The 21,052-nt window shown below is 43.2% G+C and overlaps 2 protein-coding genes and 1 long non-coding RNA gene across 6 annotated transcripts in view; 1 reads left to right on the top strand and 2 right to left on the bottom strand.

Annotated features, from left to right (window-relative positions):
• Window positions 1–269, bottom strand: part of EMSY (EMSY transcriptional repressor, BRCA2 interacting) — a 39,043-nt gene extending 38,774 nt beyond the window's left edge. The window contains 1 exon segment of the mRNA XM_042862525.1: window positions 180–269. The gene's annotated coding sequence lies outside the window, so the exon portion shown is untranslated.
• A 7,498-nt stretch (window positions 270–7,767) lies between these two features.
• Window positions 7,768–10,353, bottom strand: LOC122175092. Its single transcript, XR_006177311.1, has 2 exons — window positions 10,066–10,353; window positions 7,768–9,191 (listed from the first exon to the last, which is right to left on the bottom strand). It is a non-coding gene; the product is annotated as an uncharacterized LOC122175092 (long non-coding RNA).
• THAP12 (THAP domain containing 12) overlaps window positions 9,963–21,052 on the top strand; it is a 52,613-nt gene continuing 41,523 nt past the window's right edge. For all 4 annotated transcript variants that reach the window (XR_006177310.1, XM_042862499.1, XM_042862501.1 and 1 more), the window contains exons 1-5: window positions 9,963–10,100; window positions 16,156–16,276; window positions 17,739–17,846; window positions 18,804–18,840; window positions 19,117–21,000. Coding sequence is in view for 3 of the 4 variants with exons in the window: in XM_042862499.1 (XP_042718433.1) it covers window positions 10,012–10,100; window positions 16,156–16,276; window positions 17,739–17,846; window positions 18,804–18,840; window positions 19,117–21,000 (2,239 nt within the window). In the remaining variant the exon portion in view is untranslated. The remainder of the gene's footprint in view (window positions 10,101–16,155; window positions 16,277–17,738; window positions 17,847–18,803; window positions 18,841–19,116; window positions 21,001–21,052) is intronic.

Genomic DNA, 21,052 nt, shown 5'->3' with positions numbered 1-21,052 from the left:
CGAGGGAGAAAGGCCCTGAAGGCAGAAGGGAGGTGAAGGCCGCGCAGACAGGGAGCAGGCGCCGGGCCCGTGAGGGGGCGGCGGGTCCCCGGCGCCCCGGGGAAGGAGAGCAGCCCCGTTCCTCATAGGGAAGAGCCTCGGAGAAGGCAGGGAGGTGCTACTTTGGGAGCGAGACTCACCTGGCCGGCCGTGCCCGGCACATCGAAAGACTCCTCGGCAACTCGACCCCTCCTCCCCCCGCGGTGCCGCTCTCGGGTTTGTTTGGCGGCGGTGGCGGCAGCGCTTCCCCGGCCAAGATGGCGGCGGGGCGCACTGCCCATGCGCCAGCTCCGCAAGGCACGACGGGAGTTGTAGTCCGCGCGCCCTCATCCCTTCATTCAGCCACTCAGTGAGCGAGGAGATGGAAGAAGTGGGAGCCAAGATGGCGCGGGGAAAGTGCGCCGCGCATGCGCAGCGCCGCGGGGCACTCCTAGGAGATGTAGTCCGCTGTGCGTTTGTCTACGAGGTGGGAAGTGGCGCCGACTGTCCCGCCATAGCCCTGCAGGCGGATACGGGAAGCGAGAGGGGACAAAAAGCCGCGCGCGTTGCTCTCTAAGGCTGGGGTAGTAGAGGGGTGCGTAGCACCCCATAGCTACACCGTGAAACAGCCATTAGCGTAACGATGCGATTTTTACGCCCGTCACACTTCTCAAAGTTTGGTCGTTAACCGTCGAGCGCAGTTTCTGAAAGGAAATCCGGGGCGTTATTTGCCCGTTTCCAGCTTTCTGACTCAAAATCGTGTGCGGTGACGGCAGCCAGCCCTCCTCAGAGCAGACAATGCGGTGGTTCAACCTGCAGCCGGCAACCGCACCGGGACGGCTACATCCTGCGAGCCCAGCGGCTGCCTCAGATCTAATAGCCGTATTGGCTTTTTTTTTTTTTTTTTTTTGGTATGTGTGTGTGCGTGTATTTCGTGGTTTTCGTAGCAGTGCAGTCGATCATAGCCTCTAGAAAGTCCTCAGATGGGATTAGAAGTGAAAAAAGAAACCATCTTTGGCGTGCAGCTGAAGCCCGAAAGAGACACGGTGGTTTGTGGCTGTGGTGTGACAAAGGAGAGCAAAAAGAAAAAGAAAAAAAAATCAAAACAAGCAACAACAACAACAACAAAGACAGAAAACTGTAGATACAGGATGAGCTCTGGGCAGTAGGCCTTCGTGGGGCTTTTTTTGCCTCATGACTTTTTTTTTCTGCGCTTCATTGTGTGTATTTCCCAATTTTGCAAATATATATATATGTGTATATATATATATCTATATTAGTGCCTGAGAGCTGAGGACGAGGATGAGAGGTGTCCCCTCTATCATAGTTGTCCCCCGTCATCCTGCAGATCATAGAATCATTAAGACTGGAAAAGACCATTAAGGTCCCCAAGTCCAACCCCAACCCATTCCATCATAACCACTGGCCACATCACCGAGGGCTACTTCTCCACGGTTCTTGAACACGTCCAGGGATGCTGTCTCCACCAGCAGCCTGTGCCTATGCATCACCACTCTTCCTGAGAAGAGTTCCTCATATCCAACCTGAACCTCCCCTGGCGCAATTTAAGGTGATTCCCTCTTGTCCTGTAATGAGTGTTTCAGGTTGTGAGGAACTGGTGGTTTAGGGCCCACACCTGTGCTAGAGAAACCCATTTTTTGCAGAAATTTGTTACTGTCTGCAACCCACAGCACGTCTTTTCACAGAAAATCATATATAATGAAAAGAATTGAGACTTTTTTTTTTTTTTTTTTTTTTTCCTCCCTACATAATTTAAAAGCTCCAGCCTGCAGAGGCTTTTGCTGGAAATGCTGGCAGGAAAAACTCCCTCTGTTCCTGTCTAGACGTTTTACTGGGAAGTGTGTGGTGCGATCCTGGGAAAGGTGGTGGCTTGCTTGTGTGCAAGGAGCAGTTCTCCTTGTCAGCGGCCAAAAGGAAAAGGCTGGTTTGGTTACCTTCAATAGTTCTCTAGGAAACAATAAAATCTTAGAAATGAGCAATCTCTCTGCTGAGCCCAAATTTCTATTCTGCCTGCATTTTTTTTTACCAAGAAAATCATAAATTCAGAGAATATCCCAAGCTGGAAGGGACCCACAAGGGTCACCGAGTCCCAACTCCTTAAAATCTTATCTTATAGCTTGCTTGCAGAGGAGCAGATGCAGCTGGAAGGTTTTTGAGGTGAAGACAAGGTTGATGGTACTCTTTGAAAGGCAGTGCCTATTTCTAGATCTGCAAGTGCTTTTGTTTCCACCTAACTACAGAAAAATGTTTATTCCTTGTGATTGCTGATGAACATTTTCTCACATGCAATTTCCTATTGTTCTCCACAGCAGTATAAATCTCCAGCACTTGAAAACGATTATGCTGAACGGTACAGGAGAGCTCAAACAATTCTCCTTTTTTTTAATGCCTTCTTAAACAAGAACCAGCTGAAGGAAAATAGCATCATCTTTGCATAACATGCCCTAACAAAACCAAATGCCCTAAGCTTTGCAGAAAGCTAAGGAAGATGTAGACAAGGATGGTGCTAAAAGTTGCAGCTTTTCTTTGTAGCTCAGAGGTTCCATTGCAAACCCAGCTTGAAATGTGACTTTTAGTTCAGTTAGGCAGCTCAGTAGGAATGCCACTTACCAGAATAATACAGCCCTTTTGAGATTTATTCATCAACAGCAACTGTGATGCTCTAGGAGAGAATCATTTTTATTGCATGAGGTAAGTAAATCATGCCCTGAGCATGAAACTACTCCATTTTTTAAAAACATATTTTATCTAATAAGGTGTAGATGTTAGCTGAACATTTTCTTGAAGTTTTTTTTGTGCTTATTTATGTATGCTCTCCATCCTCATGCAGTGAATTCTCTGCTACTTGCTAACAATGCAGCTCATGCTGGTACCTCTTCTCAGAGAAAGCATGAATAATATGTTTTCTCAGCCTGGCTCAGCAGGCTCAGTAAACTTAATGAGACTGGTTAGTTTTTTTTATTTGTTTGTTTGTTTGAAGATCTTTAATTTTCTTCCAAAATCGACAACAGGGTCAAGTTATTACAAGCAAAGCAGACAGACACACACTAACTCTCATGAGCACATATGTATGTGCTCAAGTAAATCATATACACTGCATTTCTTTCTGCACACAGAATGAAAAAAGAGATGTAAGACATGAAGCAGTTATGTATGAACTGTCTGAAGCTGCGACTTTCTGCAGATGTCCTAAGTTGTTTTCCAAGAATACTTCTTATTTTCATTAAGGATGAAAACCCAGACTTGGAAGTATGTGGGAGAAGGTCCAGAAGCCCTGAAGGCCAAATTCTGCCTGTAGTTACAACAGCACAGTTGTTCAGAGCCACCTACTTAGCTACAATCAATTCTCTATTACCCGTACCAATGGGATGGCTGAGATACTGCAGACAAAGAAGAAAAAAAGACACAACAAAATCACACAAAAAGAATGAATCCTGAAAAGCATAAGTTATCTGGACTCAGAATGATTGCATGGAGCCTGCTTAGATAATTTAGGGTAATCCTGGCAGGCCACCCAAGGGAGACCAAGACTTGACAACATTTCTTATGTGTGATGAAGAGAATGTCAGGAGCATTCCTGTTATATGCTAAAAAAATGAAAAGAAGAGCAGGGTGGTTTAGACTTCATTAATAAGGAATCATAGCTAAACAGCCCATGGGTGACATTTTCTCAGTGCAGTCGTATAAGATAGACTGATTCATTGTGGGTTCCAGAAGAAAATGCAGAATGTGAAAATGCCAGCTTTTTCTTTTATATATTCTTAGTTGCCTTCAACCTTCTTAGTTCTCATTACCTACATCCTCAGTTTCTGACTGAGTCATCAGTTACAGAGGCCCAAAATTACAGAGCACTCTGACTATTCTAAAAGTAAAACCATAAAGAAAATTGTTGAGAGTGGCTTGGTTTCAGGATTCCTAAGGATGCAAGGCTCATGCCACCATGCTGTCAGCCAGTTCTGTCTCATGATAACCAGTAAATCTATTGAACATTCAACTGATGTCAACAAGTGATTCACAAATTGGTCTTATAAGACTGTAACCTTAGGTCTAAAAGTGTTAGCAATGCATTACAGCCAGCAGACACAGATGAAATGAGATCTCATTAGTCCTGCAGTATTCTTCATCTGCTGATAACCCAGTGAGCAGCCCTGGGCAAGTTGTTTCACTTTTCTTGTACCTCCATCTCCATTTTTTAATAAAGAATTTAGGAAATGAATGGCAGATTGATATACAAAAGCCATGCGTAATCATTTATAACAGCATATTGGAAGGCTTATAAAGAAATGGCTCAATTACATGCATTTAAGCAAAATACATTCCCACTTACATTAAGAAATACAGTGACCATCAAGGACTCAAATACTGTTTCACGTTCTCTAGGACCGGATGTAATAATTCAATTCGCATCAATTACAGGCACTGGATTAATTAACTACAAGTTTTCTGGGAGCGTATAGAATAATATGTGTCTCACTGCACCTCCCTGTACCGCATGAGCCAATGGAAGGGAGAAGACAACACGCTGTAGTTTTGAGGCACCAGCAGTGAGATGGCACAGCACAGGGGAGAAGTGATTTTCACTTGGAAAAAGTGATTTGTATGCAGCCCAGCTCACCAGCAACAAAGCCATTCCTTGCAGCTCTTTAGGGGCTCATACAAAACGAGCACAGCAAGCTCTCTGCTCTTCTTGCTGGATTATTAAGTGCATCTCCACTCACGCCGCTACAAACTCCATTCTCATTGTGGCACACAGCTGACAGACCTGCATTCATCCAAGCTACAGTTGGATTGATACAAACTCTGAAATGCCCTTTTCCTTCAGAGCAGCCTTTTGAAGGTAGAATTGAGGCACATCAACTTGGCACTACATGAGAAACATGCACAACTACTTCCTCTCTGTAAACGGTGAATTTTCAGTATTCAGAGTTTTGTGCTGATAATTTGAAAAGTAGAATTGGAAAATCAAGAAAATATTTTATCAGCAGTCAAGAAAGCCACGACACTCTTATACTAAGACAAATGAAACTTTGTAGATAATGTAAAATTTTTTTGAATTTAAAGATGCTTTAAAATACGTTCCATGTTTTGCACAGGGAAGAGATAGCTGAGATTCTAACACAAATTAAATCCTTTCTTGGTCTTTTTTATTGTTGTTGTTTCCATGTTAAATGGCCTAACCAACAGTTTCCACTTCTCTTTAGAGATCATTCAGTGACTCGCTACATTTTCCTGACATAAGCATCTCCGTTTTGATTTTATTCCATCACCCTCAGACGACTCCTAAACTTTCCCCCTCCTCAAACCCTTTCCCATCACATTTTCCTCGCGGCTGAGATAGGAACAGAAGCCTCAGCAACATTCAGGCAATGGCAGCTTGCCAGGGGAGCCTTTTATGCACAGCCTTGTCAGAAGCAGGGATTGTCACAGTGGGCTCAGAACTATTTGTACTCGAATCCACAACAATATTTCAACTTATTTCACCGGAGCGAGCTTTGCATTGCCAATTATTTTTTCCACCCGTTTTAAGTAATACGTGTATATTTAAAACCTCTATCTATTTTGCAAATGGAAAGAAATTCAGTGCTGAAAGTAGCTAAATTCAGCGAAACCTAATGCTTGGAAACACCGCTGGAGTCAAGCATCTATTTAAACACTACAGGGAGGCAAAAGCTTGATTATATAACCTGAAACAATATTTAAAAAAAACCCACTCCATTGTGTCATTCTGAGGCATGTCAAAGAGCAGCTTAAAGTCAGAGGCTTCTGTGATTCAGGGAGACAGATGCATACCTCTGTTCTCTTTGTTATGTATAATACTGGTTAACAATGCACTGAGAAGGAAGCAAAGGCATTTCCCAAAACAGAAAGCATGGGAAAAGGATCAAAGATGTCATTACACTTTAACTTGCTAAAAGTGCTAAAAATGCATGCTGGGGCAGCAATGGATTGCATAGCTGTGATCACTATACAGGGACCAGACAACAAAAGCAGCTAAGGTGATAATAGGAAAAATAATTAAAGATTTTAACACCTAGGTGGCCAATGAAAGCAGGCATTTCCTCATCTTATTTTTCTGAACACTTACCGTATTTTTGCAGGATAAAAGTGTGCCAATGGAAAAGCAAGCTGGTGCTGTGTCTGCAAACTGGAGTAATGAGTAACATCTCTGTCACTGTGCAGTCGTCCCTGAAATTTTGGGAAAAGCATGTACTTTTCAAGAGGATTCTCTTAACATGACCAGATACCATGCACACAGACTGCCTGCTGCTCCTGGGTTGAGGCACGCACACAGGAAGAATAAAAGATGTCTTGTGTTCTCCAGCTCTATGCTGGTATAAATGACGATCGTATAAGTGAAAAAAAAATGTATACAGAAAGTCTTTTATGGTGATATTGAAAAAAAAGAACATGATGAAATGGGAATATAGCTTACTGTACACATATTAAATATTTGACTGGCAGTGCCTGATTAGCTAACGTCTGTATTTTGAAAGGCTTTTCTCTCTGAATGCTCATATCAATATATTGTATAACCAAGGCAATGGATTGAGGAAACAAGGACTGTAAATTAAGGTTAGCATCACCAACTATAAATGAATGCCTCCAAATGGGCAGATGGACAGGAATTTGTTAGGTTGCTGCTTTGTGAATTTGTGCCAGAGCTAGAGATGGCTCTGCTAGCATGTGCTGCCCACAGAGCAGCACAGGAGGTAATCGTCTGCTTTGGCTGGAGGAACTTCTCAGAAACTGCAACAACTGCTTATAATTAAGAAAGCTGCTTCCCATGAAGGGAGGAATAGCAGTAATCCAGAAGGCAGACAGTTTTTAACTTAGGATAGGTCATTTGGAAAGCTATGCCAGTGCATAAATAACATTGTTTGGGCCGACCTTGACTGACACAGATTGTACCCCTGCATAAAAGCTGAGTGGCACAAAGCCAATCGTCCTGCTTTCTCTCAGTGCAGACTTGATACAAAACCTGCAAGAACCAGCATTCTTTGAATCAGCCATGATTTCTGTGAAATAAAAGATCCCAGTAAAACGGGGACAACACAATGGGAGTTCGCCTGATGATCCTCAAAGGTTTTCACTAACTTTCATTTGCAAAAAGTTAACCACCAGGATGGAGCCAGAATGCAGCATTACTTAGAGTCACAATTCAGCTGCACATTGGTCACCAGCACTGCATACTTCAAAATGCATTTGCAGAGGTCCTCTCATGTACTGTACAACGTTATTCCCCACCTTTGCCTTTCAATCCTCCAGAACTATAGGCAAGTTCTTAACATGAGCACTGCTTTTTTCATCCTGTCATTGCAAATTTCATCACGTTTCAGCAGGGACGCAGATACAAACATATACAGACATCCATGGGATTAAACTGACATTTTTAGTTCTGACAGTTATCCCAACAACAATATATTGCAAGCCATATGACTTGCAACAGACCACGTAACAGAAATTCATTAAAGGATATTAGACTTTAAATACTGTCTTGCAAATAAAATTTTGGTAACAGGAAACCTACAGAACACCACAATCGTATTTGAATGCTATTAGAAAATAAAGGCATACTAAGATGCAGCCTGTGAAAGAGACATCCCATTCATTCCAGGAGCACATTAAAGAGATTATTTTGCAACCACTACAATGCTACGTAAAGTGCTAGAGTTCATCTGACCTCAGCAGTGGTGAAATAAAGCAATTAAAAATCCACATGAACACATATGAACAGACAGAATTCCTTTAATAATTTATCTGGATGATACAGATTACCTGCATAACACTTTTAACACAGCACATGATCTCTATTCAGTTATACAAATAAGGTTGGAAATACGTTGTGAACAACATTTGAATAACCCAGAGGATAGTTTAAAAAAAAAACAAAATACAATAACAGCTATAACATTCTTGTATGGTGATACTTCAATCAGACGTTGTCATTGGGAAATATATACCACAGTTAATTTATTTTTAATATCACTGTAGTCTTCTGGTTTGGCTTTTCGGAGTCTTAATTTCTGCACGCAATTCCCTTTTCTGATGGATCAGTATTGAAGGGAAAAAGGGCCCTTCAATCCTTGGCAAAATATATGAGCACTGCCATTACTAGTTAAGGGAAAAGAGGCATTTTTTTCATACTGAAACAGGTTTTAAAAGTGTTTTAAATTAGGAAGCTTCAAGCTAATATAACACAGTCATGCTGCTAAACCACTACTGTGATTGAAAATGATCCTGCTCTCTTGTGTATTTCCCTACATCAGCATGAGCATTCATGCAATCTGCAAAGCAAATCAAACAAATTAACCTGAATTAAAACTAATCTATCTGAGATAAATTTGTGTATTTAAGAATCAAAAAAAGCTATTTCTGATCTGATTAATTCCCTTACACAGTTCACTGGATATAAATGTTGATGATTGTCTAGACAATGAGAGCAATTAGGTACAGCTAAACACATCTTCAGCCTCAGCTGAAACTACTCAAAAAGTATGAATAGAGCTAAATGGCATAGCCAAAATTCTGGTAAGGAATTAACATCACATAAACTCATGCTATTTTATCAGTCCAAATGAGATGTACTTTGAGATTCGCAGTTTGAAGGGCACTTGTTAATAAGGCTTCCTTATTTAACAGACAATTCTTCTCACACCAAATAAAAAAAAAGCTGGATAAAAAATAAAAAAGCTTTAAGGCCACCCAAAAGGAACCAAACGAGTTTTTTTAAAAAACTTAATAAACTGGTTTGAAATACTTTGCTTATTTCTTTAGCTTACGCTTCCAAAATCCCATCACATTTATCTGTCAGAATGCTGTGTGTCTTCAAAACTCTATAAGAGATGTCCATAGCAAAGGAGAACTACTGCATTTTAACAACTCTTGCTGGACGTCATATATGCTTTTCAGAATGGCTGTGCTTTCTCTCGCTATGAGCAGAACACATTTCATGTCTGAACCTTTCCTCTATCCTCTTAACTTTTCAAATTTTTACTCTGTTGTTGTTTTTTTTTTCCAAACTCAATTCTGTTTTTGCCAATGAGAGATGAAGTCTTCAGAGCAGGTACGCTCCTTGTTTCGATTACTTTCCAACACTCAATGCCCAGCTCTTGGTTTGTCTTAATATCCATTCAGTCCGTGCTACTGCCTTCCTGAAGAGCCAAACAGAATACACAAAAGAAAAAGGTTATGGCTTTATTCTGTAACTGAGGCTTGTTTTCAGGTTAAATATACTGAGTATCACACAGATGTTATTTAAATGGGCTGTACAATTCATACGATCACTTTAGTGATCTTAATAAGATCTTAAAGTTGTGTCTATGAGGTAAATGCTTCTCCTCAATGCACAACTCTTTCTACCATGAAATAAAGGATCTTAGCCCTTTGTTCTTCTGCTTCACGTACTTTCTCCTTTGCTCACGCACTCTCACAACGGAAACTGGGGAGATTCGGGTTCCTGGCACTACTAATTTGAACACTAATGAACAATTTATTAATGGCTTATTTCCTCCCTGCATACTGCCAACCTCACATACCCTCAGGAGAAAAGGCGGGAAACACCATGCCCCCTCACCCCACTCCCAGCTCTGCGCATGCGCCACGCTCCCTGCGGCTGCCTCACTACGCAGGCGCGCCGCCCTCCCGCGCTCTCCCTACGACGGGAAGCCAGAAGGGCCCGCCAGCAGCCCGCATGCGCACCTCTCATCCGGGCTCCACATGGCGCATGCACACTGCGAGCGGCCGGGCCCGGTGCACTGTGGGAAGGAGGCGGCCCTTGCTCCCGGCGGAGGGTGGCGGTGAATCCTCCCGGCCGCTCACAGCAGTGTGGAGCCGCTTCCCCCCCCCTACCCCTCCTCCCTCCCTCCCCCCCGGCCGCCTCCTCCTCCTCCTCCTCCTCCTCCCCACATCCCCCCCTCCCCCCCCCCGCGGCTCGGCGGATTTAAAGGGGCAGCCCCACCGATCCGGGGGGCCATGCCGAACTTCTGCGCGGCCCCCAACTGCACCCGCAAGAGCACGCAGTCTGACCTGGCCTTCTTCCGCTTTCCCCGGGACCCGGTCAGGTGAGAGCCCAGATCGGGAAAGACAACCGGGGAGCGGCGGGGAGGAGGGAGCGGGCACCGGGCCTCGCTTCTCCCCTCGCATCCCGGCCTGACATCCCGGCTGGGAGGCGGCTCACTCCCTCCCTCCTCCTTTTTTCCGTGCTCCTCCTCACCTAGGCGGGAAGGCTTCACTGTCAGGAGCCGCCCGCTTCTCCTCCTGGCGGCGGCCGCCCGCTCTGTGGTGCCCGAGGGGCGGGGCTCTGCGGGACCCTCCGGCCCGCGGCGGGAGGCGGGAGCGCTGCTGCGCATGCGTCGAGGCGGCCGTTCGCTGCTCCCGCTGCACCCCTGCATGTGGGGGTTGTGTTTGTGAGGAGTGGGGGGAGGTTGGATGTAAGAGGAATGTGAGGGAGGGCGTTCCTGCCTCTGAACGGCACTGTGAGAGGGTGCTAGGGTGTGAGGGAGTGAAGGGTTGCTTGACTCTGAGGATGCCTTGCTTTGACAGGTGTCCCGTGCTCATCAATAGCCCATTCCATGCCAAGTGGTGCTTAGAGAGGTTTTGAAGTGCCCTCCCTCAAAACCCCTCTGGATGCTATGCTGTAGGGGGCTCTGCTGGGGCAGGGTTGGGTTCGGAGGACCCTGGAGTGTCTCCAGTCTCAGTCATTTCATAAATGGCAGAATGGCTCAATGCCCAGACAATTGAATGGATAAAGAATTGGTTGGATGGTCGCAATCAGCCCTGCAGAGAAATACCTGGGGGTCCTGATGGATGAAAAACATAACATGAGCTAGCAGTGTGCTCTTGCACATTGGAAAGCAAATGGAACCCTGAGCTCCATCAGAAGAGGGGTGGCCAGCAGGGACAGGGAGGTGATTGTCCCCCTCTACTCTGCTTTTGTGGAGCCCCATTTGCTGTACTGTGTCCAAGTCTGGAGCTCCCAGTACAAGAAAGACAGGGAGCTGTTGGAGAGGGTCCAGAGGAGAGCCACAAATACGATCAGGGGACTGGAGCATCTCCCCTATGAAGACAGGCTGAGGGAGCTGGGCTCGTTCAGTCTGGAGAAAAGAAGGTTAAGTAGTGACCTCATTGCAGCCTTTCAGTACCTAAAGAGAGACTACAAACAGGAGGGGAATCAATTCTTTGAAAGGGTTGATAACTGCAGGACAAGGGGAAATGTTTTGAAGATGAGGGAGGGAGGATTTAGGTTGGATGTCAGGGCAAAATTCTTTACAGAGAGAGTGGTGAGGTGCTGGAACAGCTGCCCAGAGAGGCTGTGATACCCCGTCCATCCCTGGAGATGTTCAAGGCCGGATTGGATGGGGCCCTGGGCAGCTTGGTCTAGTATTAAATGGGGAGGTTGGTGGCAGGCGGGTTGCAGCTTCATGATCCTTGAGGTCCCTTCCAACTCTGGCCATTCTGTGATTCTGTGAAGTGAAAGGTTGTGAATGGCTCTATGTCCCAATTGAAGTTGGTCATGGAGTGGTGTCCTCCAAGGGTCTGACTTGGGACCAGTGACGTTCAACATCTTTGTCAGTGACATAGGTGATGGGTTTGAGTGCACCCTCAGAATGTTTGCTGATGACACCAAGCTGAGTGGTGCAGTTGACACAACAGAAAGAAAGGACTTGGATGGACGTAAAAAGTAGGCCCACATGAACCAAGCAAGGTTCAACAATGCGAACTGCAAGGTGTTGCACTTGAGTCTGGGCAGTCCTGTATAGGCATACAGGCTAGGAGAAGAACTCATTGAGAGTAGCCCTGCAGAGAACATAGGAATCCTGGTGGATGACAGGTCGTCCATGAGCCAGCGGTGTACTCTTGTGGCCAAGAGGGCTAACAGTACCCCGGGTCACATTAAACTGAGTGTGATTTGCAGCCTTGGAGGCCAACCATACCCAGGGCTGAATCAAAAGAGGGCTGGCAGCAGAGCAAGGGAGGTCATTGTCTCTCTTGACTTTGCACTCGTGAGGCCCCATCTGGAGTACTGCATCCAGAGACTTGCAACCTTTGTGACAAGCAGCTGTCAGTGAGTTGGTGATCAATGGTAGAGCATCCTAAGCAACAAAAGTGGTGAGGTATTCAAGTTCCAAATTCCAAGCAGAATCTGTGCGCTGGTAAAGCAATAGTTGCATGAGTTGATTTAGGCCATGGAAAGTGCAGTGAGAAGTAAGACGTATTTAGATGTAGAAATCAACCTGTCAGTTTCACTTCTGTCCCACTGTAGATCATGGTGCAGATTCTCCTGGAAGCTGTGCTAAGGCACGTGGAAGGCTGGGAGGTGATACAGGATAACTGGCTTGGCTTCTCTAAGGGCAGATCCTGCCTGACCAACTTTGTGGCCTTCTATGATGGCCTAGCTGTGACAATGGACAAGGGAAGAGCCACCGATGTCATCTATCTGGACTTCAGTAAGGCCTTTGACACAGTCCCCCATAACATCCTTCTCTCCAAGTTGGAAAGATATGGATCTGATACATGGACTGTTTGATGGACAAGGAACTGGTTGCAAGATCAGTGGTGGTCAGTGGCTTAAAATGGTGGTGAGAACCAGTGCTTTTTAACATTTCCATCACTGACATCAACAGTGGGATCGAGTGCACCCTCAGCAGTTGGCGGGCGACACCAAGCTGTGTGGTGCAGTCAACGTGTCCAAGGGATGGGATGCCATCCAGAGAGATCTCGACAGGCTAAGCAGTGAGCCCAGGAGAACCTCATGAGGTTCAATAAGTCCAATTGCAAATCTGCACGTGGTTCGTGGCAACTCTTGCTATCTGTACAAGCTGGGAAATGTAAGGATGGAGCACAGCCCTGCTGAAAAGACCTAGGAATACTGGTGGATGGCAGCTGGACGTGAGCCAGTGTGTCCTCACAACCCAGAAAGCCTACTGTATCCTGGGTTGCATCTAATGCAGTGTCAGCAGGGCAAGGGGGTGGTCCTGTGCCTTTGCTCTGTGCTGTAAGACCTCACCTGGAGTACTGTGACCTGATGTGGAGTCCTCAGTACAGGAGAGACATGGAGCTGGTAGAGCATATCCAGAGGAGGGCCACAAAAATGATCCAAGGGATGGAACACCTCTCCCATGAGGACAGGCTGAGAGAGCTGGGGCTGTGCAGCCTGGAGGCTCCAGGGAGAGCAGCCTGTCAGAATCTAAAACGGGGCTGTAAGAAAGAAGGGAACAGGCTCTTTCACGGGAATAGGACAAAGGGAGATGATTTCGTATTAAAGAAGGGCAGATTAAGGTTGGATATAAGGAAGAAGTGTTTTCTGCAAAATTGGGTTTTGGTGCTGTCTGAGCTTCAGGCATAATTTGTAAGGAATCCTTGCTGGAAAATCTGAATGTTGTCAAGTTACTCAAAGCTGGTCAATACATGATAGTTTAATACATGATAGAGCTACGAGATATGGTTTAGTAGCTTGTGGTACTAATAGGAATGAGAGGGTGGTTGGACTAGATGATCTTGCAGGTCGTTTCCAACCTTTTGATTCTGTGATTCTGTGTGATTCTGTTTATTGTGTAAAGAAAATACCTTTCTCGGTTCATAAGTTCTGTATTGAAAGGAGCTTTGGTTTAACATTTGCCGTTGTAGCATGTCAGAAAGAAGTCCAGAAATGTGCAGTTACTGGAATTATAAACTAAAACTGAAATACTTAAAACTTCTTAATGTATTTACTATCAGCCATCGTTTGTGGAAGCGTAAAGGTCTTTTGGAAAAAATGTGTGTCAGCTACAGTGAGTTGAACAGCATAAATTAATGTTTGCAAAAAGAGGTGCCCATGGAATTGAATCTCAGTTATGGTTGTAGGAATGGCTTACTTGTGAGTCACTAACTGATGACAGTCAGTTATTACTCTTAACATTTACCATCTCCCTTTAGTTGTGTGGCCACCTGACAAAATACCAACACTCCAGTCTTTGCCACTGAAGTTCCATAGATGCCTAGGGCTCCAGTTACAGATCTTATGCTCCAGTGGGTGAAGAGCTTGGTGCCACAAACTCAGGCTCTTTGTGCCAAGATCATTTACTCAGGAGCTGATTTCAGCACAGAAGGTGGCAGCCACAGCTGACTTTATGTAACCAGGGGAGAAAACAAGAAAGGAGAGGAGCTTTTGGTAATTTTATCTTTGTGCAACTCTTTTTCCCAGTATGGCTCTTCTGAGAAGCTTGTGGTGCCTTTTGATGTTGCTGAAGAGTCTGATATGGTGCCTACCTTCTACTAGTATGTACTTAACTTGTTTTCTGGATGGCAGCAATGTTGGAGATAGAGGGGTTTGGGCTGACTGCTTTGACAACTGTATGCCAGCTCTGATGTATGTGCTGTATATGTGCCATTGCTGCCACCAGTTTGTTCCTGTGTTTGCTAGGAGGTGATTCAGAAGAGCTATCATAAAGCAGGAGGCTTTGACTTTGCTCTGTGGTGGTCTTCCTCAGCCACCCTGAGTCAGTGGAGAAAAGCATGTAAGGTCAGGCTCTTGTTCTGACCACCCGTCTGGACTGAAGCATTCTCCATTCACTATCAGGAGTCTCATCAGCCTTTGCGACAGCCGATATGATTGCCCTTAATTGTTTGGTAATTGGAACACCTGCTTAGGAAGTATTAGAGCTGGACTGAATATGGCCTGCATCTTAAAGTTCTCCAATGTAAAAAAGCCTCTTTATGCTGTGTGGTTAAAGGAAGAGCGTTCTGCTATGCTGCCAAAAGGCTGAGCAAGAGAAGTGTTTTTATTTTAATAAAAGATGTTATCTGTGAATCTATGAGAATAATCTATTAGAAATGATTCCTGTTTTATGGTTCTTGTTGCTGCTGTTACTTTTTTGTTCCAAGTGCCAATTAAAAAAACAAGGAGAGAGAGAAATCTAAGTTGAAAAGCTGAGAAGTATGTAGCAAAGTGATGTGTTGTAAAAGAAGTCATTGAGAATGAAAGTTCCTTCTCATTTTTACTGTAGGATTACTGAGATAGCATTGTGATTCTTGGTAATGTAGCTATTTCTGGCTTTCTTCAGTTAGTTTGGGGAGGGTTTTGGCCTAGGAGAAGTAGGAGCTTGTGTAACCTCATTACACAGATAGAATTATCAATAATAAACCTTCTATCAGATTACAGTAACGTTTGTTACTGTATGTGGTGAGTCTGTGGTGCCTCAAGGTGCACGTCCATTACAACGCTGTTCCTTCAGAGAATTGTCTTTGTGGGACTTGTTCTTATTTTGAACTTCTAAATACTGAGATATTAATGATTGCTGGAATCTTCTTAACTTACACATATAATTTACTGAGCAAATGAAATAGTAGATGAGTTTTACTGGATCACAGAATCATAGAATCACCAAGGTTGGAAAAGACCTAAAAGCTCATCCAGTCCAACCGTTCCCCCATTCCCAACAGCTCCCACTAAACCACGTCCCTCAACACAACATCCAGCCTTTGCTTGAACACCCCCAGGCTTGGTGACTCCACCACCTCCCTGGGCATCCATTGCAGTGCCTGACCACCCTTTCTGAACAGTAATACTTCCTCATGTCCAGCCTGAATCTCCCCTGCCGTAGCTTGAAACCATTCCCTCTGGTCCTATCACTAATGACACGAGAGAAGAGGCCGACCCCCAGCTCACTGCAACCTCCCTTCAGGAAGTTATAGAGAGCAATGAGGTCTCCCCTGAGCCTCCTCTTCTCCAGGCTGAACATTCCCAGCTCCTTCAGCCTCTCCTCATATGGTCTGTGTTCCAGACCCCTCACCAGCTTTGTTGCCCTCCTTTGAACACGTTCCAGGCCCTCAATATCCTTCTTGCAGTGAGGGGCCAAACATGGAGAGTGGATGCTCTATGCTGCTCAAATGCGGTTGCATCGACCCCATTGGGGGAAGTACAAGCTGACTAAGTTACATCCGTTATTGGTAGTAGTGACTGCCTGGGTGATACTGAATGGTAAGCAAATGGATAAAAGATTTTTGAAAGATCTTTTGATTCTTTACGGCCTTTCATGAAGGGCAGGGCTCACTGCAAACTGATTATGAGCCAAGCTTGAAACTGTAGGGCATTTGGTTTAAACTTAAAACTAGCTAACATTTTCTGCTTACATGCAGGTGTCAAAGATGGGTAGAGAACTGTCGAAGGGCAGATTTAGAAGATAAAACTCCAGATCAACTCAACAAGCACTACAGACTGTGCGCTAAGCATTTTGAGACCTCGATGATATGTAGAAGTGTGAGTAAAACCAAGCATTTGTTTATTGCACCTTGCAGAACGTGATTAAGATTCTTTTTAATCAGATTGCTGCATTTAATCTTTGATCTCCTGGGTCTCTGGGAAAATAAATCTTAGTTCTAACTGACCTTGTTGTTGTGGCCCAGGGTACTGTACAGACTTGCAGATGTCTGTACTGGCAAAGGATGAGGTGGAAGCAAGCAGTTTGGGATAAGAAATGCAGAACTGCTTCTGCTGGCTTAATGATTGTCTAGCTCTGGTCTTCACTGCAGTTCTTTCCTCGTGCAAAACTGTTCATTTTGTTTACTGTCACTGTGTATTACAACATTATTTACGTTTACTGGGTGTAAGAATATATGTTTGCATACCTCTAATTATTGAAGATCATTAGTGTGCTGTTAGTGAAGTGTGTACATCGTGCAGTTCAGTTCAGTTGCCCTCAGCTGTGGCCAAGAGGTTTAAACATTCTGTGTATCCGTCAGGCTTTTGGTTCCTGCTATTTTTTATCCAGCGAAAATCATGGTACTGTTTCCTGTTAGCATGAAGAATTGAAGGCTATTACTTCATTAAGATGATGCTGATTTTTTTTAACAGCTTACTTAGCAGTAGGAAATGATAGATTTGTGGCTTTGTACCAAATTTTGATTTCTAGACTGAAATAGTCGGAATTGATCTTCTCATTATATAGAATAATTAAAACATGTAGGTCAGACTGAGTTCCTAGTGGTAGTACACAGGACAGGGTCTTTGTTTAGGCAGCATCCCAGAAACAAAACAGAAAATGCCCACTGGAAGTAATTCTGGATCTGCAATGAAGCTTCATGAAACTGTTTGAAATCTTCTGTCCAGTGACATGTCTAAACATGGTCAGTTAAAGGTCTGTTCTTGATGGAAACAGTTCAATTTAGACAATGTATATTTGCATATACTGTGAACTTAAATTTCTATTTAAAACATTTTAACTGCTGGAAACATTTATATGATCATCTAGAAGCCTTCCTCTTCTTCATCTGACAGATGTGCTTTCCTTCAGGATGATCAAAGTGTTTTCTTTCTGATGCATCAGTGTCTGTAACATCCAGAAAATTTATTAAAAAATAATCATAATATTCAAATAACTTTAAATTGCTGCACCAGGGATCTGTGATATGAAGATAAAGGGGTGGAAAAAGTGGTTATACTTATTTTCTTAAACATCTCTTCTCGTTTTCAGTCTTCTTGAAAATGGGTGTTGCATAGTAGAACTATATGTCTGTTTTGATGCATCAGAAAATGAACATAATTAACTGGAAAAAAAATCTTTCTACAAAACCAACAGAAATTCATAGGTGATGCTCACTGTACACACAACACAAAACCCACAACATTTCAGAGGCTGTGCTTTTTTTCCTCCCCAAAAACACAGAATTTCAGAGACTATGCTTGCTTCCCAGAGACAACACTAATCTGGATGTCTTTACAGAGCCCTTACAGAACAGTTTTAAGAGATAATGCTGTGCCAACTATATTTGATCTTACAAGTCATCTGAACAATCCCCACAGCAGACATAGAAAACGGATAAAAGAGCTGGTAAGTTTGTAAAGTAAGTTTGATTTGGCTTTGCTTTAATGTTAGAGCTATGAAAACAAGTAAGTTCATGTGAAATTTTATATGAAATGTCTAATGATTAGCACTTTGGTGTTTTCAGTTTCTATACTGCTATTTGAGTATAATGTTATTGATTGTAAGTTAAAATCTAAATGTTACACTGAAGTTTTATCTACCAGAAGTTTAATGGGATAATCTGGAAAACAAGAGCTGCTTGTGTCTTGCAGGGGAAGTGTATTGCTTCCTCTTACTTGTCATTGCAGTGCTAACTGGAAAACACCTTACAGCTGCAACCCTGCAAATCTTGCTCTGTGTTGACTGTTTCTGTTTATCTGAGTCACTTCTGCAGTTCAGACATCCTTCAGAGCTCTGCAAATACAATCTAGGTGTAAAAGCAAGGTCAGGCAATTTCTTGTGGAACTGTAACTTGTCAATGGCTGTTTTGGGACACTTTGTGTCTTTAGGTCCCTGTGGATTTCAGTATACTGAAAATTAAGATGAATTGAACTCTTAAACTGTGTTTATACATCAGAACCACAGACAGATGCATTTGATAAGTGTTTATTAACTGAAACGTAGAAAATAATTGAAGGCTACTGCTATCAGTACGTGTTTGTAGTAAAATGGAATTCTTTGATGTAATTGATTTACTCATAATTGTAAAATGCAGATTGAACAATCTCCTGATATATGTATGGGAACCTTAGCAGTAGTAGCAAACCATTCTTCTGCACTTAATAGATATGTGTTGTGACAGCAATAAACTACCTGAAGAACCTCCTTCTCTTAGACCTTCTAGCATGTCTTTGGTAGGTATTAACACTCTAAAAATGGTCTCATCTGCAATATTTGCATCTGACCTTGATATATTTCAGTATTTTAAAGGGATCATGTGGTAGACAATAACATCAGTATATCATTTTTTATTTTTTTTTTAAGAGTGAAGATGAAATAAGAACACTGAAGCAGCAAAAGAGTAAGTGGACAAAATAATGAGTTCATTAAAACTTTGTTTACTAAGGCTGATAAGGAACTGTAGGGCACATAAGTGTAAATTTATTTATTTGTTCAGGAGGGTAATTTAGTTGCTGCTTGATTCAGATAGTTCAGCTCATTGCAGTGTAGTCAGTCACTTTAAAACTGGAAAGATTCTTCTCTGGATTCCAGTAACTTAAAGGTAATACGGATAGTAGGGGAAAGCAAACGTTATGTTTTAGTTGTCTTAACACTTACAATATTTTGTATTTTGTAGTTAATGAAGCTTTTGAACGAGAACAGGCAACTCAAGAACTGAATGAAAGCAATGCACAAAACGCTGTCTCAGAGGAAGGTGGGGAGCAGCAAGAGGAAAAATCTGTTCCTCTAACTCTAGAAGAAAGGGAAAACAAGGATTACCTTAAGTCATTGTTTGAAATTCTGATCCTCATGGGTAAACAAAATATTCCCTTGGATAGCCATAATGCGGATGAGCTTCCAGAAGGTATTTTTACTTCAGATAACTTTCAGGCTCTGCTGGAATATAGAATCAATGCTGGAGATGAAGTTCTGAGGAAACGATTTGAGATGACTGCAGTCAATCTTGAGTATTGTTCGAAAACGCAGCAGAAACAAATGCTTGAGATCTGTGAGAGCTGCATTAGGGAAGAAACATTGAGGGAAGTAAGAGACTCGCATTTCTTTTCTATTGTCACTGATGAAGTAGTAGACATAGCAGGAGAGGAACATTTGCCAGTCTTGGTGAGATTTGTTGATGATTCTCATAATCTGAGAGAAGAATTCATAGGATTTTTACCTTATGAGGCTGACCCTGAAATATTAGCTGTTAAGTTCCATACGACTATTACTGAAAAATGGGGTCTGAACATGGAATACTGTCGGGGTCAAGCCTACATCGTCTCCAGTGGATTTGCTTCTAAAATGAAAGTTGTGGCTACAAGACTCTTGGAGAAGTATCCACAAGCTGTGTATACTCTGTGTTCCTCTTGTGCCTTAAATGTGTGGTTGGCAAAGTCGGTTCCTGTTGTTGGTGTTTCCACGGCCCTAGGAACAATCGAAGAAGTTCGCTGTCTTTTTAGTCGATGTCCACAGTTACTGGTGGAACTGGACAATACAATTTCTGCTCTTTTTCAGAACAACGAGGAGAAGGGTAATGAGCTGAAGGAGATCTGCCGTTCTCAGTGGACAGGCAGGCATGATACTTTTGAGGTTTTGGTGGATCTCATGCAAGCTTTGGTGCTGTGTTTGGACGCAGTAAGCAATGATTCCACTGTCAGGTGGAACAACTTCATTGCTGGTCGAGCATTTGTACTTTCAAGTGCATTAACAGATTTTGACTTCATTGTCACTATTGTAATTCTGAAAAACGTTCTGTCTTTTACGAGAGCATTTGGAAAAAACCTCCAGGGACAAACATCAGATGTATTCTTTGCAGCTAGCAGCTTAACGGCGGTGTTGCATTCTCTGAACGAAGTGATGGAGAATATTGAAGTTTATCATGAATTTTGGTTTGAGGAAGCAACAAACTTGGCTGCAAAACTGGATGTACAAATTAAACTCCCTGGAAAATTCCGCAGGTCTCAACAGGGTAACTTGGATGCTGAGTTAACGTCGGAAAATTACTACAAGGAAATTCTTAGTGTCCCTACAGTGGAACATATAATTCAAGAATTAAAAGATATATTCTCAGAACAGCATTTAAAAGCTCTGAAGTGTTTATCTTTAGTGCCCTCAGTCATGGGTCAGCTCAAATTCAATACGTCTGAGGAGCATCATGCTGACATGTACAAAAATGACTTACCTAATCCGGACACGCTTTCTGCTGAGCTTCATTGTTGGAGAATCAAGTGGAAGCACAGAGGAAAGGATATTGAACTTCCAGCTACTATTTATGAAGCACTTCACTTGCCAGACATAAAGTATTTCCCTAATGTATATGCATTGCTTAAAGTCTTGTGCATTCTTCCAGTGATGAAAGTGGAGAATGAAAAATACGAAATAGGACGAAAGCGCTTAAAGGCATACCTGAAAAACACCGTGACAGAGCAAAGGTCAAGCAACCTAGCTTTGCTGAACATAAACATTGATATAAAACATGACTTAGACTTAATGGTGGACACCTACATTAAACTCTATCCAGGTAAAGTGGAATTTCAAGCAGACTTTCTTCCCTCGAACAACTCTGAAGTAAC

The sequence above is a fragment of the Lagopus leucura genome, unplaced genomic scaffold (assembly GCF_019238085.1).
Source record: "Lagopus leucura isolate 7727_CA_CO unplaced genomic scaffold, USGS_WTPT01 Super-Scaffold_702, whole genome shotgun sequence".
In the NCBI taxonomy this organism is placed as follows: Eukaryota; Metazoa; Chordata; class Aves; order Galliformes; family Phasianidae; genus Lagopus; species Lagopus leucura.
Note: the sequence above shows the minus strand (reverse complement) of the source record. Positions and strands in the feature narration are given on the sequence as shown.